This window comes from Cheilinus undulatus, linkage group 5, assembly GCF_018320785.1.
Source record: "Cheilinus undulatus linkage group 5, ASM1832078v1, whole genome shotgun sequence".
Taxonomy (NCBI): Eukaryota; Metazoa; Chordata; class Actinopteri; order Labriformes; family Labridae; genus Cheilinus; species Cheilinus undulatus.
In genome coordinates this window covers 46,988,379-47,013,112 of record NC_054869.1, presented here as the reverse complement: position 1 = coordinate 47,013,112, position 24,734 = coordinate 46,988,379, and the positions used below count along the sequence as shown (strand labels likewise).

The 24,734-nt window shown below is 38.3% G+C and overlaps 1 protein-coding gene across 10 annotated transcripts in view; it reads left to right on the top strand.

Moving 5' to 3' along the window:
• The window catches only part of LOC121509871 (citron Rho-interacting kinase), an 85,709-nt gene that overhangs the window by 53,425 nt on the left and 7,550 nt on the right, over positions 1–24,734 (top strand). For 2 of the 10 annotated variants that reach the window (XM_041787630.1, XM_041787629.1), the window contains exons 17-34: positions 503–696; positions 4,709–4,844; positions 4,930–5,034; positions 5,313–5,453; positions 5,775–5,882; positions 7,829–8,048; positions 9,707–9,856; positions 10,030–10,053; positions 13,893–14,063; positions 14,530–14,710; positions 16,101–16,189; positions 16,320–16,424; positions 16,626–16,795; positions 17,198–17,242; positions 20,390–20,470; positions 22,286–22,421; positions 24,256–24,395; positions 24,495–24,587. In XM_041787630.1, the coding sequence (XP_041643564.1) occupies positions 503–696; positions 4,709–4,844; positions 4,930–5,034; positions 5,313–5,453; positions 5,775–5,882; positions 7,829–8,048; positions 9,707–9,856; positions 10,030–10,053; positions 13,893–14,063; positions 14,530–14,710; positions 16,101–16,189; positions 16,320–16,424; positions 16,626–16,795; positions 17,198–17,242; positions 20,390–20,470; positions 22,286–22,421; positions 24,256–24,395; positions 24,495–24,587 (2,289 nt within the window). Of the gene's footprint in view, positions 1–502; positions 697–4,708; positions 4,845–4,929; positions 5,035–5,312; positions 5,454–5,762; positions 5,883–7,828; positions 8,049–9,706; positions 9,857–10,029; positions 10,054–13,892; positions 14,064–14,529; positions 14,711–16,100; positions 16,190–16,319; positions 16,425–16,625; positions 16,796–17,197; positions 17,243–20,389; positions 20,471–22,285; positions 22,422–24,255; positions 24,396–24,494; positions 24,588–24,734 lie in introns of all 10 variants that reach the window. The other 8 variants (XM_041787627.1, XM_041787628.1, XM_041787632.1 and 5 more) reach the window with 6 other exon arrangements.

The following is a 24,734-nucleotide window of genomic DNA, read 5'->3' as shown; positions in this document are numbered from 1 at the left end:
TTCTTTCTCAATGACTCTCTTTTTCTCTTCTTAGCTCCATTCACCACTGTTTTCTACTGTCTCTTAGTTGTATCAACCAGTATGGAGAGGGGCCTACTGGCCTCTTTTTAGCTGAAGGCTGGTGTGTGAAGTAATGCTATAAAGCTGTATGCGCTTCTTCTGAGAAAACCATGGCTGTTTGAAAATTTCATAGTGCTTAAAGAAGGCTGCCATGGCATGCTGTGGAAATGGGATTGGACCTTGTTTAGTTGTTGTCCTGTTAGATCAAAATTGAAACAGCTATTTTAAGATGAAAACGTTACAGATTGTTGCTTTAACAAAAAAATAAACAGAAGTTGACACTTCTGGTGTATTTTCTAGTTGTGGTATTGGTGTTTTTTCTCACATTATTGTTTATTTTAATGTGATTTTTTTTATTTTTGTTTGAGATGTTAAGCATTTTACTTGGCTGACTTCAGGTGTAAACTGGGGTATTTCTCTTCCAAATCTTTTCTTGCAACAGAACCTTGAGACACTGAAGACAACATGCACTATGCTGGAGGAGCAGGTTCTGGAGCTTGAGACCCTTAATGATGAGCTGCTTGAAAAGGAGAGACAGTGGGACGCCTGGAGGGCAACACTGGAGGACGAGAAGAACCAGGCTGAGAGGAGGACCAGGGAGATCCAGAGGCTGCTTGACAATGAGAAACAGAACAGGTGACAACCACACGTTAACAGAGTCACTAACCTGACCCTGTGGTAATCCAAAGTTTGACTTGTTTTTCTGTGATCAGTGTTGAAGTTTCTGCTATTGAATGTAAGTGGACATTAATAGGCATAATAGCATGTTAAGATATGCTCAAGTGCACCTGCTGTTAAGATTAAGAGAACTAAGAATGTCAACTAATGTTGACTTTTATCTTTATCATTGTTATGAACAGTTTATTATCATATCTTTGCAGTTCTGCTTATATTACATATTTATCATAATAATTGGCACCCTTGCTGAAAATTTGCATAAGCTATCAGTTGTTTCTTTGTTTGTTTGTTTTGTTATCAATCTCTTTCTAAATGCTGCCAAGTGTTTTGCTCATGATAGATGTGCACACATTGATAACCTTATTAGGCAAACCTGTTCAGCTGCACATTAATGCAAAAATCTTGCATTCTGTTCTCAATCTTGCAGACTGTCTCATCAGCAGCAACTATTGATGATCAGAAAGTTTTTCGCCTCATAATGGCCCTCATTTTTTAACAGTGCACACACCAGAAATTTAGAAATTTCTGCACACAGACCTGTATTTGTCAAGCTAGACTTGTCTGGAATCTCAAACTAGGTCTGAGCTTGTGTACATGCACTTTCATCTCAGTGTAAATTTGCTTTGCGTCGTGAATCTGGAGGTGTTCAATCAGTTACGACTTTCAAAATTTATTTATCATTACATTAAACCTCTAACAATCCATGTAAGCAATGTTTCTCTTGAAATTATAATGAGCAGTGCAAGTTTTCAGCTGATTTCCTCATTACTTGTTATATTTAATGACAAACGTTTCTCTAATGATTTATTTTTAAAATAAAATAGACGACTGCTTTCAGTAATTATTAAACTCCTGATGTATACTGTAATATCACTTCTGTAAGAGATTTCAGCTAAAAACAAAATATGCAGTTATTTCGGTTAGACAGAAGAGGAAACTAGCTTTAGTTTCTTAAATAGGAAATCTTTTTAGACCGCTGTGATTGGGTGAAGGGTTTAACAGGAAGAGGAGTGATTTACTCCAAAATATTACAATCAGGAGAGACCAGTGACTGATTTAAAGATAACATTTTATTTTACATGTGAGGTAATGAATAATATTTATTAACATAGATGTGATATTGAATTATTGTAAGTCTCTTTGGCGCTTGAACTCCACAAGGACATAGCGTGATCGAAAGGTGTCTGCCCTGAGCGGTGGAAAGATCTATCCCCCCGTGGAGTCCAGACACTGGTGGTGGTGGAGATGGCTGAAGAAGTCAACTTAGTCCATCTGAATGTTGATGGACTTGTAGACTTGGCGGTGATGGGGAGTTGGAGGGGCGCTCAGAACCACATGAATGAACTGATGGAGGAGAAAGCCAGATTTAAAAGGGGCAGCAATGATTTGATAGGCTAACAATGAGGACGTGGAGCAGTGCTACTGGATAGATGTGACCAGGTGATGTGAACAGCTGATTATGATGTGACAGAGAGCATGAAGAGGGAGTGCATGAAATAGTGCAGGCATAAACTATTAAACCCGCATGGAGAATATGATCTTCCTGACTGAACTTACGCTAAGCTTCATTTAAAGGGACACATTATGTAAAATACACCTTTTCAGGCTTTTTCTGTCCACAACCCCCTCAAGTGCTAGAAAAATCCCCCCCACACACACACAGTTTAGTTTTTATTAGTTTTGGCTGCTGGTTTGTTAGTTTAGTTGAGTTTTTATTTGCAAAAATACTTCGTTTTAGTTTAGTTTTTATTAGTTTTAGTGTTAGTTTTATTTTTTTATGGATAGATGTTGGGGCTGAGTGAGCATCATACATTTTTAAAAACATATTCAAACAGGCTACTCTTCACTTACCATTTTATTTACTTAATGATGTTTGAATACAACTCCAGACATAAAACTGCCTATATCAGGCAATTTAACACTCCCCAGACTTGTGTGTAGGAGCCAGTCAGTATGGTTGTGTCAAAGACTAAAACTAAAGATATTTTGTCTCCAATTTTATTTCATTTTAGTTAGTTTTGTAAGCGCACTATACAGTTTCAGTTAGTAATCTTTTTTTTTTTTTTTTGGTAAATCTTAGTTTTTATTTAGTTTCAGTTAACTAAAATGATTTTTGTATTTTATTTTGTTATTTAGTTAGTTTTAGTGAACTGTAAAAACCTTGCCACATCCACTTCCTGAGAGGGGCGGAGTCAGCCAGCTCATTAACATTTAAAGCCACAGACACAGAAACAGCTCATTCTGAGCAGGGCCGAAACAGAGGGGTTTTAAGACGTACAAAAATACCATAATGGAATGGGTTTTTTTGCCACAAACTTCACAGGCATATTTTGGAGACCTCTGTTAACAATATAAACTTGTCTTCAAAGGGTAACATATGTCCCCTTTAACTGTGTTAACCTGGAGTGTGTGTTTAAGAGCTGAAAACAAATACAAAAATAAATTTACATCAGATCCTAATCAATTGGCGTGTCTGGACAGTTACATAATCAATGTAATCCACTGCTGTGTGCATAATTCCAGTATCTGTATTGGCGCCTGCAGAGTGAGAGACTACAGAGGTGAAGTCCCAGGCCCCAAGTCCTTGTTTATGACACCCATACAGCTCTAAGTACCGCCTCTCGCTCCTGGTCTGATCCTCATCAATGTCTCAGTGATCACCTGAACACTTTCCTCCTTCATATGCAAATAAGAGCTGAAGGGTGTAGGAACAGGAGCTCATCCAGCGCTTTCTTTAAGCTCCTTTTAAATCTGATGAACAGTCAGAAGAGAGCAGTTTCGCTGCATTGTAAAATGGTATATCTTATAATTAGCCTACATTATTAATAATACTGAAAACTCCTCTCAGTCTTGGACAGTTTTAAGCTGGCCTTCTCCTGTGAATGTGCTGCTTCTTTTAAGAGCCACAACACTTTTTTATATGCCCATTTTAAGAGCTGACCATGTTTTTTTTTCAAAATCCAAATGTAAATTGACTATATTGTAATATGAACATATAGAATTATGATAGTAACATATAAAAATCATATATCCTGGATGTGTGAATTAGATATTGTTGGAGCTGGAGTTCAGTTGTTCACAACATCGCTGTTAACCACAGCAGTAACTCCCTTCTACACATGATGTTTCTGATTTACTTTTATGCCACTTTTCAGGCTGTAAAACAACAAATATTTAACTGTCCTTTACTCGTCACACCTGCAGACTAAAACCGTAATAAAGTGAGCTGGTATTTTTGCGGTTTAACATGTCTTCATGTTGTAAATGCTGAGGGGTTTGTTATCTAAATGATGATTGTTTTCAGCCACCACATTTATCAAAACTGGCTCATTCATGATCGGCCAGATATGCAAGTTTCATAAATCACATGTGGATCTTGTCATAAGACGCTCAAATCTGTGCTGGTTTCTACACCACTTTGATAAATGAGTGTCTTTAACCATCCATGGCATGATTTTAATATGTAATGCAAACTTCTCGATATTGTCTTTTGCTTTCTTTTCTGAGACTGGAGAGAAAATCATGTATCTGCTCAGGATGCTTTGCTGTCAGTTTCAAATTTTAGCTCTTACCTCCTACACTCACTGAATGCTACAGTTTTAGAAATATTCTCTAGGGTTAATCATGAGGTATTCTGGGAAATACATGTTTTTTCAGCTGGTGTGGGCAGGGCAGGTGAAGAAAACTGAGGACAAAAAAAGGCGTATTAAAGCACAGATACTATAGAATAAGTTAGAGAGACTTTCCTTAAACCTTAGAGACCTGCAGACAGAACTATACTCATTAATGCACATTAGATATGAACAACTTGGCAGTTTATTCTAATAAATGCATTCAGCTGTAAAAAACAGCTTGTACGCCATTCAGAAAAGGATGAAATGAAAGCGCATGCAGACTCAAAAATAACTTGTGAAAAACACATCTTTTTGTTTTGTTTGTTTGCCTGTTTTTTGTTTTTCCTGTGCTCCAGGCTTCGTTCAGAGCAGCGCTGCTCTGAGTCCCGCCAGGCAGTGGAGCAAGCTGTTAAAGAGCACAAAGCTGAGATCCTTGCTCTGCAGCAAGCCCTCAAAGACCAAAAACTCAAAGCTGAGAGCCTTGCTGATACTGTAAGGCTTTCCACGTTGTTAAATAACTATTTGACTATTTTTAGTCAGTAGATGTTACTGCAAAGTGTTCCTGCTCTGTTCTCAGTTGAATGATCTGGAGAAAAAGCATGCCATGTTGGAGATGAACGCCCGCAGTTTGCAGCAAAAGCTTGAGAGCGAGAGAGATCTGAAGCAGAGGTTGCTGGAAGAGGTACAGCCTTTATTTCACATGTAATTTCAAAGATTTAGATGTGAAAATGACTTGATGCGCTTTGCACTGCATGTGTTCTTGTTAGACTTACACCTCTGCAGAACTGTTGCCTAAGTAGAGACATTTCCTTTAGATCCTTCCTGTAATTTAAAGTGGATACACCTGTCAAATTAACCGGAAAGATTTAGCTGCTGCTATCACTGGAATAAGTCAGTGATAAGGGGTGAAAAAGTCACAGTTTCCAGATGCTGATGATGCTGCTGTTTTTATCCCCATAGCAAGAAAAACTGCAGCAGCAGATGGATGCCCAGAAGACCCACATCTTCCGTCTGACCCAGGGGCTGCAAGACGCTCTTGACCAGACAGACCTGCTGAAGACTGAGAGGACTGACCTGGAGTACCAGCTGGAGAACATCCAGGTGCTGCTACACACACATATCTAGGAATATTTCCACATAAAGGATGCACAAAGAGGTTTTAACGTGGTTGAGAATCCAGCACACAAATACATATTCAGATGAAGTGGTAAATTTGTCATTTGTAGTCTTTGTTTCTCCCCCACCGTTCTGTCGCTTTTCTGTTATTGAAGACAGATAAACACACTCGTGCCCCTGAAGCATCGTTTTATCCCACAGTATACCTCCCCTTCTCTCTGTCTCTCTGTCACCCTCTGTATGTAAAGTGAAGTTCTTGAGGAGAAATTCATGGCAGTAGTGATGTTCACTTAGCTCCACCTGCAGGCTGTGTACTCTCATGAGAAGGTGAAAATGGAGGGGACCATCACCCAGCAGACAAAGCTCATAGATTTCCTTCAGGCCCAGGCCCACGGTGGCTCCAAGAAGAAGAAGGTCAGACGAGATTATACATTTACTTGGATCGATCTTAATTGTTCTATTTTCCTGTGCATGTTTGTTAATGCAATTTAGTTTAACTTAACAAGCTTTATTGGCATGAATGAAATAAACAATATTGCTGAAGCATCCAATTTATAATGAATGTTACCCTGAGACACTTGATATAGAGGGCAGGTCTAGGCTGTACTTTGTTATCATGTTTTAAAAGACTCAACATAAATCTAACATGATCACAGCTCTAAGCAACAGTTAGCAAAGTTACTGTGGCATGGCAAAAGCAAAATAGGACAAATAAAAATTAAGGAAATGAATGATGTAACAGTAACAATGGTTATAATCACCTTAAGAAATAAGCTTAAAACACATACAGTGTCTCTAAAAAGTTTTAACCCTTCTGCATGTTTTACCCTTTTATTGATTTTGTAAATCAGTCATTTTTGACAGTAAAAAAATCCCAGAAAAGGCTTCTTGAACTGCAAAGTGAAAGCAGATTTCTACAAAGTAATGTCAAGTAAATGAAAATATATAATGTAATATAACTGATTTTATAAATATTCACCCCCTTCAAGTCATAATTTATTTAGTAGATGCCCTTTAGCCAAAATAACAGCACTGAGTCTGTGTGGTTAGGTCTTAATCAGGCTTGGACATCTAGACACTGCAATTTTACTCCACTCTTCTGTGTAAAAAGCTCTGTCAGGTTACATGGGGATCAGGGATGAACAGCCCGTTTCAAGTCCACCCACAATTTCTCTATTTGATTAAAGTCTGCGCTTTGACTTGGCCACTCCAGAACATTCACCTTGTTGTCTTTAAACCATTTCTGTGTGGCTTTCAGTGTTTGGGTCATTGTCTTGCTGGAAAATAAAGCTGTAGTTCTCTTGCAGACTAAATGAGATTCTCCTACTGGATTTTCCTGTATTTTGCCACACTTATTTTACCATCTACCTTTACAAGCCTTCCAGGGCTGGCTGCCAAAAAGCATTGCACAGCATGATGCTGCCACCACCCTGCTTCACAGTGGGGATGGTGTGTTTGCATTGATTGCAGTGTTTGGTGTACGCTAAACATAGCTTCTTGTCCAATGGCCAAAAAACACCATTTTGGTCCCATCAGACCAAAGAGCTTTCTTCCACTTGATCATGGAGTCTCCAACATGCCTTTTGGTGAATTCTAGTCCAGATTTAATTTGATGTTTCTTCAACTGGCTTTCCGGGTGAAGAACCCAGGCAACAGCTGTTGTATGCAGAGTCTCTCCCATCTCAGCTGCTGAGAGCTTGTAACTCTTTCAGAGTAGTCATAGGTGTCTAGGTGGCCTCTCCCACTAGTCTCCTCCTTGCATGGTCATCTAATTTGTGAAGGCAGTCTGACCTAGGCACATTTACACATCCATCCATTTCTTAATGATAGATTCAACTGAACTGCCTTGGGGTTGTTTTGTATCATCCCCTTACTTATACTTTTCCTTCATCTTTTCTCTGAGTTGCTTGGAGTGTTCTTTTGTCTTCCTGCTGTAATGGTAGCCAGGAATACTGATTAACCTGGACCTACCAGACACAGATGTCCTTGCACCACAATCACTCAAGACACATTCACTGCACTCAGGTGATCCCCATTTCACTAATTGTGAGACTACTAGCACCAGCTGGCTGGACCTCTGTTGAATTAGGTCAGTCACTTTAAAGGGTTGAATATTTATGCAGTCACTTGTTTTACATTATATATTTTTGTTCAATACATTACTTAACAGAAATTTGTTTTTAATTTTGACTTTTAAGAGGTTTTTTGTAATCCTTTTGTCAAAGAAGCAAATTGATATTGACCATTATTGGTTTATAAAATCAATAAAAGGGTGAACATCCAAGGGGATGAATACTTTTTATAGGCACTGTACTTGTTTAACTCATGTGAAACAAAATCTGTTGAATCTTGTGCCTTAGGGTCTGTTTGGGCGACGACGAGAGGATCTGTTGGCTGCCATGGCTGCTCAGGCTCAGAGTCAGAGTCAGGGCCCAGTTTCTCCTGTTCCCCCCATCCAGCCAGTGCCTCTGCAGTACAGCGACATGAAGGCAGCTCTGGATAAAGAACGTTCACGCTGCTCTGAGCTGGAAGATGCTCTACAGAAAATGAGAGCAGAGCTGAGGTCACTAAGAGAGGAAGGTAAGACCACAGCAACTTATCAACAAACTGTTAAAGCATGTTGAAGAGCAAAATATTTGCCACTTTGATGTGTAGGGTGTAAACTACAAACATGGAGGAACTCGAGGAGGTTACTGTGATGTTGATTCTGAGCTGGGGATCAAACCCCAGACCTACAGAGCTACAGTTGTATTGGTTTTTACAGCAGCTGATACTGTAAGAGCAGAGAGATTCTTCATGAATTACCAATTTTAAAGTTTTTGTTGCTTTGTCAAAATATCCTCTTTGTTTGTTTCTGCACATTGACAATACTACATTGTCAAGATGTGGAGAATTGTGGACTTGGTTAATTAGTTTTCCTTTAATACTTTCAGTCCGTATTGTCTCTGTCTGTGTTGACTATGACACCTCTGAAGCCTCTACACCCACCAGCCATGTGCATACTGCATCTTGCGACTGCACCACATTGATTTTTTTGAGGACATGCAGAGACAAACCAGCAACTCGGGATGTGTGGCAGTCATGATGCCTCCTTGTCTGAGTAGTTGACAGCTAGTATTTTTATTTATAAAGTTTATTTGATAGGGACAATGCAGATTACATAGCACAACTTCGGCCTCATAGAACACTTCACACTTTCTAAAAAGAACAAGAATTTTGTTTCTATGGAGCGTTTATGTCAGAAGTCAAACTGATCAGGGTCTAAAAGTTGATTTGACTGTAAATGATCAACCAGCTGTTCTGCCACCACTTTTTCCAAAGTGGATGATAAATGTATACCTAGTCTTTGTCTCCTGACTTGAATATGTGTATGACAACATCTTTTTTTCCACTGATCTGGAAATTGACTAGATTTAATGGAAAGGCAAGTAAGTCAGTGGTTTTATGATAGAAGAACTATACTTCTTAATGAAGGCTGTGTCTAAGTTAAACATATCTTTGGCCTTTGAGTTTGACAGCTTTCCCAATTTTTCTCTGATTTTAGCTTCATCAACCTCTGATGTAAAATGAATCAGACTAGTCTTATTTCTTCTACATTTGTAAATGTATGATTAAAATTTTTTAGCAAGGCAAAATTGTTGAAGTCAGATGCAATGTGTGCAGTATCTGTAGTGGATTGCCCATTTATTTTCAGGTCTTCGATCCTATTATGCTTGGGTTCTTTATTGTCCATTTATTTAGATGTTTCCAGGAGGCTGAGCTACCTTTGGCCTCCTTTTGGCAGTAATATGAAGCCTTTGCCCTTCTTAAATCCCCTATCACTTTATTTCTAAGAATTTTATACAAAATAAACTCTGCTGACATTACACTTGTAAGTGCTATTTTAGAGCCAGATCTCTTTTTTCATAAGTGGAAAAGTGTCCCTATTTATATCTCAAAATATCTTATCATGTGGTCAATAAGTACTTTATTGCCAGTGATTCTTATTGTAAACAGCATTGACCTGGGATCTATTTATATTCCAAAAAACATCAACTATATTGATATAAACTATACTTTGTTACTCTTTATCATGGTTGAAAATATATTTCTATATATACCGCCTAGCTATAGTATTAGGTTAGAATAGCATCATAGATAAAGTTACTTTATCTTCTTTATAAAACTGAAAACTCTTGTTATAAAACTGTTAATATGGAATTAATTAAAACAGTTTTATCCCTGTTTTTCAACCCCAGCGCTCCAGTATAAAGACTCAACCAATCCAGCCACAGTTCGGCAGCAGATGTCTATGTCTGCCATGGTCAAGTCTCCTGAGCACCAGCAGGGCCCCACCAGTCTTGCACCCTCAAACTCTGGGCGCAGGAAGGAGACTGCAACACCGGAGGGTGAGTTAGGTGCAGATTCTTACCGTTGTTCTTTAACAGAGTCAAATGCAGGTCTGTAGCTTTATACTTGGCAGACACTGGCCCTAACCTGCACACGCTGACACACACATGAATATCACTGAAGGATCATTTATGAAGCTCTCACTATCCTTTTTCTTTCACACAACTTTCAGAGAGAAGGAGGGTCACTTTTGAAAGTAAGTTGTCCAAACTCATGGTTTCTGCAGTTTGGTCTCTCTTCTTTTGCCTCATCTACATCTTTTATGGCCAGATTTTAAAAGCTCTGCACTTAAAATGAGTCACATCCCACCAGGCATGGTTAGGTGAGGCTGAGAAATGGTCCAGCAAACATTTTGCTTATCAGTGCACAGCTTTAGAAATCTGAAGCACTTTATCTTGGTTGCTGAAGCTTACCCTCTGCTCCTCAACTCACTCTAGTCCCACCTAAACTTCACATCATACTCTAACCAAGATGAACTTTATGAGAAACTCTGAAATACATAAGACACTGTTTGGACCCGCTCTCTGAAAAACAAAGGTACTATCCAGTCAACTTTTAAAGCAGTTTAAGGTAGCATTTTATGCTAACTGACAGAAATGTAGTGATTGTGACAGGAGCATAAGGAAAGGATGCACAAAAAATACGTAAACACAGTGTAAGCATCAATTAGAAATGCAAAACAGAGCAAAGAGCACTGTATTGTTAAAACACAATACAAATTACCTGTTTACAACACTTCATGAATAAAGTGACACAGAAAACTACAGAAAAAAATGATCAGTGTGTGCATTACAAATGTATCTCAGACTTACATTAACACACCCAGGATTCCATGTTAACCACGGGGTGTTTAGACTTGAAACTAGGGATGCACGATAGTGGATTTTTGCCAATACCAAATATTCTGATAATACCCATCTCATTTTAGCTGATGCTGAGACTCATAAATGGACATTTTTCTCTCAGCTATGTTAGCATTACCTGTTAGTATTATTGTCTATTTGTGACGGGACAAACAATATTTGATTTGGCAAATTATATATCCATATGTTCTAAAATAAAAGCATAACAGTAGCTTAAAAGTAACAACAAAATCAGGCTTTGTTTACCTTTTGGCAGGCCTGCCCACAGATTTGGCTGGGCCTCTGACAAACGATGAAAATGGGCCCACCCCAGCTGAGATTTATTGATGATAACAGTGCATGTGTGTTAGATCAGAAGCATTGGTGCTAGCAGTTACGTCATTTTAGACCTAAAAAGTGTGTCAAACTATTATTGGGATTTGATGTGGAAATCATGTAATTGTGGCACTCTCTAACCTCTTGTAACTACTTTCCCAGCCCCTTTTGCCATGTTTATTTGGCACTTTTCATACATTTTTAACAATTTTTGCAAAATTTTCCCTGTTTTCCCCCATTTTTGCCACTTTTAACACATCATTGCTACTTTTAACCAGTTGTTTTTTTTAATATACAATTTCACCATCTTTTCACCCATTTTTGCCATTTTAAACCCGTTTTTGCCTCTTTTAACTCAGTTTTTGGCACTTTTTAATTTCATTCTACCACCTTTCCTGCCCATTTCTTCCTTTTTTAAACCTATTTTACCACTTTTTCTGCCTCCACTGTATGGTTTTCTCTGTTGACCAATTTTCACAACTATTTATCCCATTCAACACTCTTCACCCATTTTTGCCAATTTTAACTGCATTTCATTATTTGTCATGCCCATTTTTTACCACTGTAAACTTTTTTTCTGCAGTTTGTTGCCAATTTTTTCCCCTTTTAGTCAATTTCTGCCTATTTTTGCCCCTATTGACACATTTTTGCCACTTTAGAACCATTTCTGCATCTTTTGAAATACAATTTCACCACTTTCTCCAACCATTTTTTTCCACTTTAACCCATCTTATTTCTGTTTTTTTAAGAAAAGGGGTTTACATTTTTAAGAAGGCTGTATACTACAGCAGGGGTTCTCAACCTTTTCAGCCCGCGACCCCCAAAATAAAGGTGCCAGAGCCCACGGAGGTGGTTGAACATAGCCATGCACAATCAAGTATAGTCATGTGCAGGCAAGGCCGTCCAAAAGGGGGGATGAATAAGGCCCAGCCAAACTGGGGGACTATTGTAAATTAAGCTTTGATACCATATTTCATATTTAACCTGAAAAAATAACCACTCTTATCAAAGAAACAACTATGTGTTTTTATCATCTGGGTCGTAAATAGCCTTCTTAAAAATGTAAATCCCTTAAAAAGAATTAAATTGGGTTAAAATTTGCTAAAATGGGTTAATAATGATATGATGATTAATAATGATAAAAATGGCAAAAAAATAACCAAAAAGGAATAAAGTGACAAAAATGGGCATACATATTGGTTAAAATGAGTGGCTGCAAAGGCTTTAAAATGAGAAATGTGGGAAAATTTTGTAAAGTAGGATGAAAAATTGATATAAACTAGCAAGAGGTGGTTAACTGAGAAAGAGAAAAATAGGCAAATATTGGCAGAAATTGGTTAAAATAGGAAAAAATGGGTGTAAAAAGTGATTAAAAGGAGTATATTGGCAATATTGTCTCAACAGAGGCAACATTAGGCTTACTGGGCAAGAATTGATTTAGAAATGGCAAAAACAGGCAGAAATAAAGTGGTGGAAAGAGTTTAAAAAAGACAACAATAGGTATTAAAAAGGGGTTAAAATTTGGCAAAGTTGGTGGAAAGTGGTAACAATGTAATTTGAAAAATATTCTTAGTTTTTTTAGGGCATCTGGAGACCTCCTCTCAGTGTCTCATGACCCCCAAGGGGGTCCTGACCCCAAGGTTGAGAACCACTGTACTACAACATACATAAATGAAAGATACTTGTTGCTTTGATAAGAGTAGCTATTATTTAGCCAATAAAAAATATAATATTGTTATCAAGACCAATCCAGGGTGTACCTCGCCTCTCGCCCAATGACAGCTGGGATAGGCTCCAGCCCACCCCCGACCCGGAACGGAATAAGGGGTATAGAAAATGGATGGATGGATATTGTTATCAAAGATTAACTTTGCAGTGAACCATGATCAGTGTTGGAGGTAACGAATGGCTAAAGGGTTTTGATATTTAGTAACTGAGAGAGTACTCTAACTGGTTAGTTTTATCAATATGTAATGCAGTAATCTAACAAGTTGCTTTCAAAAGTAACACTACCCAGCACTGACCATGATTATGCTGACCTCCAGCCGTTTAGGCTGGGCCCAAGAAGGCTTCTGCTTTTATCCACCCTTACGGGCGCCCCTGTCTTTTGGTAGCTAAGAACTATACAGACAGTAAGCTCTGTAGTGCACTGAATAAAATGTGTACCTTTCTTTGGAGCTCAAATATTTTCTAACTAAATCATAGGTTTGTAAGGTGGTTTTCTGAGACTATCCTCACAAAGTGCCTCAAATATCACAAAAACCCTATTGTTCCAAAGAATTGGAAAACTTAAACAGTTGTTCAGACCTAAACTACAGTCCTTAGACTTCACCGTTGTGTTTAAGGAATGAGGAAGAGAAAAAACTTTGGCTATAGTCCTTCTTAAAACTCCACTTTTCTTTTCCTTGTAAGGTGAAGCATTCTGCTGTTATGTTCAGGTGAAACTTTAGCTATCGATATCAGCAGTCATTCTTATGTCTGCTGATACTGATGAATATGAACTTGCTTTAAATGCTGACATCATGCCAATATTATCGTGCATCCCTACTTGAAACCAAAGAAACCCGGACACAATTTGAATCATAATGACTGGATAAAGCCTTTAAATACAACAGTATGTGGGCACAAGCAAAGGAACTGATCAAACAGTATTCTTCTTCAAGCATCCTGTCTTCAGTTTACTTGCTTATGCATTTTGCTTAACATCTTACAGTTCTTTTGGAAACCTTCTTTTGTTGAACTGATTTCATAGCGGGTATGGCATGGTGCACTGAGGTTTTGAAGTGATGGATGCACCTGACACAGTAAGGCATACCGGAGCTGCCTGCCCCTCACTGTGTTCCCTGACTGTATTCAGAGTATAGCCGTCGTTTGAAGGACAGTCAGAGAGACAGAGGGAGGGAGAGAGAGAGGGTGGTGCACCACAACACTGCTCACCGCTTCACAGTGGGACTCAACATGAGAGCTGCCAAGTGTACTGTGTGCCTGGATACTGTGCACTTTGGTCGCCAAGCTGCTACCTGTCTCGGTGAGTTACAGATGTGTTTTAAAGGGCAGCCCTGAACCAAGTGATCCACATTAACTTTTCACAGGCTTAATAAAGCACAGAGGTTTATATTTTAATCAGATGTCTCATTAATAATAAGAAATTCAAGCCTCAGACATCCTATTAAGATTTTTCTTCACCTTCTAATGGATTAATGTAAATAATATGAATAAAGATAATAAAATGTATTTTTTTAAATGTGTAAAACCATCAGGGGTGTCCAACTTAAAAAGCACTTGTTACTTGATCCCCTTGGCCACTCCTCACTGCACTAACTTAAAATAGTTTCTGATATTACTGTGCTGCAGTACATGTGTTCACAGTAACTTGATGTAAATATTCCCTTCATAAACTTCCTTTAATTCTCCCCCCTGGCTGATGGTGGCACAGAGTTTAAGGATCCACAAGCTTAAGCTGCACTGCTCTCTTGTTAACTTCTCCCCTTCAGAATGTCACGCTTTGTGCCACCCAAAATGCTCCCCCTGCCTTCCAGCCACGTGTGGCATGTCCAGTGACTGCTCCCTGCATCTGTCTGATGGCCTGTGTCGGGACAAAGGTAGCTCCCCAGCCCAGCAGCTTAAAGAGGCCAGTGGGCACATGCACCTGGAAGGCTGGATGAAACAGCCCAGGTAAGCTCTGCCTGTATGCTTCATTTCATCTTTATATGTTCTGGTCATTTAAAGTTAAGTTTTTTTTTTACAGAGAAATAATTCACAGCTTCTTTACATTCCATGGCTAGAAAAGAGCAGAGAGAAAGAAAAATCTTATTTAACCTGCCCCTCATTCAAAACACAAGCGTGCAACATCTGGACTGCCAAGTTAGAATTGATATTTCAGTACGTTCAAAGGAGATACTAAAGCAATTTCAAAGACTTTGACTACACCTACCCTCAAAAGTAAAATAAGAAAACAAAACAAGACATTATTCGCCAGAAACATAATGTCTAATAATTCTCTTTAATCACACAATTCTTTATATCACTCAGAAATAAACCTCTAAATAAGGTTTTCATAGTTAACTAAAACTAACTAAACAACTAAAACGAGAATTCAAAAATCATTTTAGTTGACTGAAACTAAATAAAACTAAGCTTTACAAAAAACAAAAACCTATCTTGAATAAAATAAAAATAGAGACTAAATATCCTTAGTTTTAGTCTTTGACACAGCTGTACTGACTTGCACTTACACCAAAGTCTGGGGAGTGTTAAATGGCCTGGCTTCACACAGTTGTAGTTTTGTGTTGTATTCAAACATTATCCTTAAATTAATAAAACAAGTGAAGAGTAGCCTGTTTGAAAATGTTTTCAAAAATGAATGATGTTCACTCAGCCCTGACATCCAGAAGAAGAAGAAGAAAAAATACTAAACAAAGCATTTTTGCAAAACCAAAACTAATTTAACAAATCATCAGTAAAAAACTAAATTGAAATTGAACACAGAAAGTGAAAACTAAATTAGAATAAAACTAATGAAAAATGAAAAACTTTATAACCTTGCTACTAAGTTGTCCATGCAAATTGATGCTAATTTTAAACTTGCTTCTCTGGTTCTCATCCTCTGAACTGAAAACAAACTTTTGCAAATTTTCTGGTAATACTTTAGTTTTTACTCTAAACATAACTGAGTTTCTGCAACTCAACCAAAAACCAAAATGACAAACCTGCCCAAATAAAAAGACATTTTCTTTTTTTCTTTTGTATTTGCAGAAACCACAACAAAAACTTCAAATTCGTATTTAGGGATAACATATTTTCATCAAACCATTTTTTTCAGTTTAGCCGTTTTATTTTTTACACATCTGTGTCATTTTTCTCTGCTGATTTGGTGGGCTCATGTTCCAAACACAAGTCCTCGTTTGCTCTGTCTTCTGTGACAGACTGCCTATCTGGCAGTTAAACCAATTCAAAAACCGCATGAAAGGAGTTTCCTGCAAAAACTGCTGGATGCTTTTTGGCTTCTTTGCCTGGTAGTAACACTACTAATCTGTGTGTGTGTGTGTGTGTTTTTTTTTTCTAGGAATGGGAAGCGAGGCCAGGGCTGGGAGAGAAAATACGTGGTTCTGGATGGAACTAAAGTGTCCGTATATGAGATAGAGCCCAGAGAAGGTTGCTGTCTTTTACCTGTTTATATTGCAACATATTAATTAGCAAAGATTCATAGTTTGACCAGAGCAAATCTCCTTTTTCCCCCGACAAACACTGTTAGTTACATGTATTTTTCTCTGTGTGCTCTTAGATTCAGTAAAGCCACTGGAGGAGTTTGACTTGTGTTTATCAGATGGAGAGGTGCTTGTTCATGGAGCAGTAGGGGCCTCTGAGTTACCCAACACTGCCAAGTCAGGTACTTCATTCAGTGGTGCTATGTTTGAATGTTAGAGCCAATCCTTATTTATTTCACGTTCTTTACCACTATTATTATCTATATACAGTAAAGCAGCTATGGGCTCATTCACAGAGTGCCAGAGAGTTCCAGTTCCAGTCTAAAGATCATCAAATTAACAGACAGAATCTGCTGGTCTTTCTCATGTTCTCTTTGTCTCAGATGTTCCCTATGTACTAAAGCTGGAGTCCCGTTGTCACACCCCGTGCTGGCCTGGGCCGGCAATTTACTTCATGGCTCCCAGCTTCCCAGACAAACAGCGCTGGGTGGCTGTCATGGAGTCTGTTGTTGCTGCCGGGCGAGCCTCACGTGAGAAAGCCGAGGCCGACGCAGTGAGTATTCTGGAGCAGGAGATGGGGGGATTTCTCAGTGTCTGCTGCCTCAATTCATAAACTGTGATGACCAAAGTTAAAAATAACACACTTATCTTTGGCTTTGGTCAAAAACTTTCTGTTTCACTTTATGGGGGCTATCTATGAGCAGCAAATATATTTAAGATTTAATCTTACCATTTACTTTTGGAGTTTTAATGGATAACCCCCAGCTCACTTATATGTGTCATTAATTGTCCCCTTCTTCTTTCTTCTTCTCTTTTCCTCCTCTCTCTCTCTCTTTGTCTTTCTCACTACTGTTTGTTGCTTTTTCATCATGTCACATTATATGTCCGGTATATGGGCATGTTTTGTTGATTTGCCCTATGGTGCCCTTCCCATTGGGTTTCACTGCACACATAGGCTGCTGTGTCCAAAAGACAAATGGTTCTGTCTCCTCTGGTCCAGGTAAACATTAACAAAAATACAAACAAAGGCATTCAGATCTGATGATTAAACCTAGCACAAAAAGTAAAAAAAATAGTTTGTGGTAGATTATTTCTTTATTGTAACAATGCTTCTTTGTAATAAATCGTATACTGCTGAAAAGCCTGTTGATTTCCTTTTTAAATGGTGCCACATTTGTAAGGAACATGTATTTGTGGGATGAGCAGCAGAGCTGAGTATGTGGGCTGTGGTGATGAAAAAATGTCCAAATCTCCACTCCTAAATTCCGGAGGTAGTCTCTGATAAACCCCGCTCTGTGTGGGCGAGCGTTGTCATCTTGGAGGATAGAGTTCAGTCCGAGACTGTGGAGATATGGGATTGCCGCTGGTTGCAGAATCTTGTATCAATGTCTCTCTGCATTGAGATTGTTAAGACTGATGACAAGCCTTGTTTTCCAGTGAGGGAGGTGCCGCTCCACACCATCACACTGCCTTCACCAGATGTCAGCAGCAATCAGCATAGCCAACTTCATGTCTTCTCCAAACTTTGACCCTACGATTCAACCGCCATAGGCAGAATCAGGACTCATTGCTGAACATAGCGTTTCTCCACATGTTCAGGTTCCAGTGCACGTGTTGCCGGTGTGGTAAAGGGCAGTCATGGCAGGCCTCCTGGCAGCTTTGTGAGATTGCAGTATGCTCCTGATTGTCTGGGCAGATAGCTGTTGGCCATGTCATCTTGCAAACGCTGACTGCAAATCTGTAGAAGATAGCCTAAGTGTTGACAGGGTGAAGAGACTGTCTTCTTGGGACGCCCACTTTGCAGCCTGTCTCTGACTTCCCCCATATATATGGAACTGTGCCTTCAGTTTGGTGGTAGTACACAACTTGGTTTTCCCTATCCAGATCAGTCAGAGAAGATTTGGCTATTTTTTCATAGGTGCAACCGACATACTCAGCTCTGCTGCTCATCCCACAAATGCATGCTCCTTACAAATGAAGCACCATTCAAAAGGGAAATAAACAGGCTATCCAATGGTATAAGATTTATTGCATGAAGGATTTTTACAGCCAAGAAGTAATCTACCAAACACAAATGCCCTTACTTTTTGTGCTAAGTTTATTACATAAACCTGCATATCCTCTACAAGGCACGTTGTGGTGCATGTTTCTGTCACCATGTTGTTTAGCCATCCTTCCGTTTGCCCTCACTTTACCTGCTGTGACCAATCCTCACTCTTACTATCCTTTGCTTTAATGTCAAGTATTGTTCAATATCTGTGTTGCTGTAACAGTTTGGATGTTGCTCAATATTTTCCCTTCCCTTGATGTCCTGTTCTTACCACAGTACAAAACTTCTCACTAAGATGTGCAATCATCTTTGTGCTGATCCTCCTCAGCAGTCCAGTAAGGACAGTAGCACCAGGGATCAGTCAGTGGGTTTAGACCTGCTGATGTATTCATCTGTTTTTTTTCCTGCTGTCTGATACACACTCTTAAGAGACCTTGACTCAAGTCATGTGACTCATCTGAGAAATCAGAGTCACGAGCTGTGCAATCTATACCCGACATCATTTTCAGATTGAACTCATTCAGCCGACCATAGCATGCTTGAGAATGAAAATAACGGATTGTCAATAAGTGGTCTTTATTACACCCAACAGTATAAAACCAGCCCACAAACACAACAGTCCCCAGATAGAAATACAGATCTGCAGCTTTAATCTCCAGCTTTGATCTAATAATCCCACAAACATAATGAATTTCTCTCAAACATTGGAGCAGCTGCTCACTACAAACATAATACATGATTATTAAATTTACAGGAGTTTGTTTTTGTTTGTGTGGAGAAGAAAATCATCAGCTTTCAAAATTATAATAACTTCCCATAAATGTCACATAAAAATGAAAGAATAACTTTTTAATTTGTTGTTTTAGTAACACAACTGTGGTTGTAGACATTTACCAATATATTATGAAATTGTAAAACATAACATTTATCAAGAAATGACTATCTGTACTTTTTTGTCTTAGAGTATCATTCACTGTAAGCAAGGGGAATGTTAACTTGATTAAATCTTTTAACTTAACCAGTCATCAAAACACTAAATACACAGGAGGTATGGGTATTAAAAAATTAGACTAACACTGTAGTACAACTTAATTTGAACATAACCATTTCTCAGTGTCTTTCTCCCTCAATCTCCTCCCCTTCTGCATCACAGTGTTGCATTCAGGTCTTTACTGATCACAGCAGCGCAGTAGGTCTTCTGCAGACAGTCATCTCAGAACCTCTGTGGTTCTTTTAACCTCTGGCATAGACTCTAAACATGTTTCTTTGAGCACAGATTTGATCTCAGGAAAAAGGACCACAGTGCTAGATCAGGTGAATAGTGAGGATGATCAAGCACTGTGATTTGTTTTTGAGCCAGAAACTGCTTTACTGAAAGAGTATGGTGAGCTGGCGAGTTGGCTTGTTGAAGATTGAAACCATTTTTCTACAACTGCGGTCTCTTTCTTTAGACTTTTTCTCACATTTTTTTCTAGAACCTGTTTGTAGTAGTGTTGATTCACTGCTGACCCTTCTGAAACCTTCAAAATGTTCATTTGTTGGACAGCTGTTAAGTTTTTTTAAATGAAAGTAGAGTTCCTGAAGAAACTACTTTGGAGAAGTTCACTCTGATGTCTTAATAATAATAATAATAATAATAATAATAATAATAATAATACATTTTACTTATAAAGTGCTTTTCAAAAACTCCAAGAAACTAGATAAAAACATAAAAAAAATAGCTTGGCAACTTCTGCTTAAACTCTGAGTATATAATGATGCACACAGAGATTCTCTATAAGAGTTTTGTTATTATTTTGGTCTATATTATTATGAACATATATCAGATCAGGACCGTTTTATGTCAGTATCTTATTCAGGTTTGAGGTTATAAGTATAAAGTTGATAGTATAAAACACTTAAATAGTAGAAATACCTCAGATTTTGAGGTCTAATGAAATTGAGTTGGACTTGAGACACCTTCCCCTCTGACAATGTTACCAGCACACAGTCTTGCAGTTGTCTAGCCCCCTCTATCCTTCTCGTCCTGCTGCCTACCCCTGAGGTACTGCTGAGGTTATGACCCTGCTGACTCCTCTATTCTTGCTGTTCTTTCAGAAGCTGCTGGGAAACTCTCTCCTAAAGCTGGAGGGAGATGATAGGCTGGACATAAACTGCACCCTTCCCCTCACTGATCAGGTACAGACATCAGTCACATTTTACTGGAGACTGCTGACAGTGTCTTCTGTCTTTATACAGTAGTTTTTCTTTTTAAATCCTTTTTTTAATTGCTGATTGATCCATATTCTTATTTGTGACATAAAAGACAAACCATTTGAATACATTGATTGTCTTTCATTATAATAATTTATTATGATATGACTAGATACATCCTTTTTCTCTTTCATTAAGTCTGCATCATTACCTTATAACAACAACCATGTGCATTTATAATACAGAAGGTTCAGATTATAGCTCAAAGCAAAAAAGCAAACCGGAGTAGCTAGGTAAAGTAACAACTTTCATGTATTTATCTGTACTGCACAGAGAAACAACTAAAGAGAACTAGGCAACTGTCTGTCCAACATTACACAAAGTGTCATGTGTTGCCTTTGCAAAATACAGTTGCATCTTAATAAAAAGTTAATTTTTTCCCATGATTTACTTAAAAACTACACTTTTATAAATTCTAGGTTAATCTCATACAAAGTGAAAAATCTCAAGACTTTTCTGTTTTAATCTTGATGATTACAGCTTACAGCTCACAAAATTTAAAGTCCACTATCTCAAAATACTAGAAATATTATGAAAAAGTCCAATCTGCAAAGGTTTTGTAAGCCTTCATTCTCTCACTCTGGTTCAGTACACACAACCACAGTCATGGGGGAGACTGCTGGGTTGACTATTGTCCAGAGGACAACTATTATCATCCTTCACAAGGAGGGTAAGCTACAGAAAGCCCCTGCTGAAAGGTCAGGCTGTTCTCAGAGGCTGTGTCAAAGCATGTTCATGGAAAGTTGACTGGAAGAGAAAAGTGTGGATGGAAAAGGTGCACAAGCATCAAGGATGAGCTCAGCCTCCTCAGACCTTAGGGGAGCTTCACAAGGGATGGGCTGAGGCTGGAGTCAGTGGATGAAGAGCCACCACACAGATAGGTCCAGGAAATGGGCTACAAGAGGAAGATGAGAGACACCAGACTCAAGAGTACAGACAAGGTGAAGGCTACTATCAGAGCAACCCCAGCAGTGTCACAGCCTGATTGCCTCTTGATAATATAAATCAAAGGAAATTTGGAATAAACATTATGAGAGAAAGGATTCTTTCAAATCTACATGAAATCAACTTTTGTTCCTTGGCTGTGAAGTGCAGTGTAATGGCAACACAAACTAGAATAAAAAGCATTTTGGACTGTATAAATAGAAATACACCAAACCGCCTATGAATAACAAATATGTACCAGCTTGGAGACATCATGAGTTTAATAGTTTAGTTTCATTATGTCGTTTTATCTCAGAGTAGATTGATTAAAAGAACATGAGTTCAGAATTGTGCATAATAAGTATTAATAAGTAGATATTTATACCAAGATAGGATGAGTCATGATTTATGTGAAGTAAACAGGAGAATCTGTGTACAGTTACACATTTAGCACCCTGATATAGCCAAAGAGGAGTGATCCTTTTTTCATGAGCAGGTGTGCGACTTTAAGATTGGCAGTCGATTTTGGCTCCTTTGAATGAACTGCAAAATATTCGACTATTTTGGGGTCACATCTATTACACAGTAAGCAGTTTTACTCATGCATAAGTAATGAATCTGCTTATTAAGACATTCAGAAAGACCTTTGTACAAAACAGCTGTTGTGCTATGATGATCATTTTAATTTATGAGGGGACAGGAAGCACAGAGCAGATTCTCAGGGCTGGCTGCCATGAAATGCTGCATGTTGCTCCAGATCTGTCTGTGTCACTTTAGTAATTCTGTTGATCACTGTTTTTTCTTCCTGTGCTGCAGATAGTTCTGGTGGGCTCTGAAGAAGGTCTTTATGCCCTGAATGTTATCAAGAACTCTCTGACTCACATCCCTGGCCTGGGGTCAGTTTTTCAGATCCACATCATCAAAGAGCAGGAGAAACTACTGATGATCGTTGGTGAGATGTCCAGCTTTTCAGTAGATAGCTGTCACCTGGACAGCAGGGTTTCAGTCTAGTCTCAAATGTATTGAGGACTTGAGTCCAGTAGCACCTTTCCAGTCATCTGACTACTCAAAAATGTATTATGGGGCTTTTATCTGTAGAGGAGGACAACAGATAGAGATGCAAACAGGAATGAGAGAGAGGGGAATTACATGCTGAATAGGAGCCACATGTCCAACTCAAACCCTGCTCACCTGTGTACATGGGGAACAACCTAACTGCTAGGCCATCTGCGCTCCTCAAAGCAACAGAAGAACCGGAATGATTTTTGTCAGCCAATCAGTGGAGATCAGTAATGGAAAGTGACATCAGCATCTAACCAATCAGCAGTGCCTCAGTGCATCTCACATTTCCTGTTGCCTCCAAAACTTGTGAAATGCAGTTTTATGTCTCTTTTGGTCCCAAACAAATAGCCCTAAAATCATAACTAACCGTGATAAGGTGGTAAAACTCACAAATGATAATAGTAAATAGTAGTGCTACATATCATGATAGGTTTTTGTTTGTGTAGGATTTCTAGCAATTACTGAAATTTTAGTGTGAAAAATGGGGGAACTATATTTGGACATACACCTGTTTAGGGATGTAAAATGTATTCTGTATTAAGACATATGCCCATTTCATCTAGCAACCATACTGAGGGTATTATATTGAAAATAACTCATAATGTAGGATAATAATACCATATAGTGTCGTTAGATTGTGATATAGTGGTAAATTTTACTTAGTAATAGGAATTTCCATAGTATAAATAGTAAAGTAGGTGTGATTTTTGGTCTTTGATTTTTTCGAAGTTTAACAACATTCTATTATTATTCTACTTAAATGACATAAATCCATTATGTTTCTGATGTGATCTTTATAAAATTTACTAGAATTCACTTAGTAACTCAATATTAATGTTTTTTTTAATGTTTCCTGTTGGAATTATGAGATTAAACTGTTGGTACCATCATTATTTATACAGTAGTTTGAAACCAGTCATGTCATGCCAACAAAAGAGGTCAGAATCTAAAGTCAGCCTCACTAATACTAATGTCTCTAAATCTGTCAGAATTCACTGCAGTTATCCTAGATGACCCTGTGAGGTCTGACCTGTCTCTGTTCCTGCCCCATGTCCCAAGTTTTATGGAGAAGCAGCATGTCAGTTCTCTTCTGAAGGTTTCAGTGCCTCAAAAATAATAATGTATAAAATAAATATTTTGTATTCAAATAACTTTTTAATATGTAAGTAAATACAAATTTGAGTTTATATGTGCTCATTGTCCAAAATATAAATATGCATACACCTACACATACACAGTTTTTTTTAACCATAAATGGGCAATGAACTGTATATGGTCACTTGGTTGACCTTGATTTTGATTTGATTTTACTATAACAATGAAGGAAATATATATGTGACAAAATTAAAAAAAAAAAAAAAGTCTTGGGGTGTCACCCAATCATATCCTAGGATTTAAATTAGGAATTTGCAAGTATTTCAATGAGTCTCCTATGAAAGGTGAGGTATCTTTCTCATGGACTGCAGGAGCTGGGGATCAAACCCCCCAGGAAACTCCTGCTCCAAAACAAGCCAACAAACCACAAAAGGCAGTAGTGATGTGTTTAAGATTAGATACATCATTAAAACTTCAAAAGGCTACATTTGTATTATAGCAGTTATTGGAAAGTTACTTATAATAAATACAACCTGTAGTAATTTAAGAAAGTACATTCTGTCACTAACTGTTAAAACTCTCTCTCTCTCTCTTTCACTTTTCTCTCTCTTTTTTTTTCTGTGCTACAGGAGACGAGAGGGCTTTGTGCCTGGTGGAGATTAAGAGAGTTAAGCAGTCCCTTGCACAGTCCCACCTACCCAGCCAGTCTGAGCTGGCCCCATACATCTTTGAGACTGTGAAGGGCTGCCATTTGTTTTCTGCAGGGAGAGTAGGTCTTCCTCTCTTTTATACATTTTAAAAGGATTTCTTGTTTGTTATAATTCCATAAACTGTCTTTGTTAACTGAGGTGATGTTTATGTTTTACAGATAGATAATGGGCCTTGTATATGTGCTGCAATGCCAAACAAGATAACCATTCTACGCTACAATGATAATCTCAACAAGTACTGTATTCGTAAGGTAGGTATAACACTACAGCAATGGTTCTCAAACTGTGGGGCGTGACCCTGAGGGGAGGTATATGACTTGGGGAGGTTTGGTTGCCCTGGGCCCTCCAAACCTTTTTGAGTTTTGAAGAATTAAAGATGAGAAGATGAAAAAGTTGCC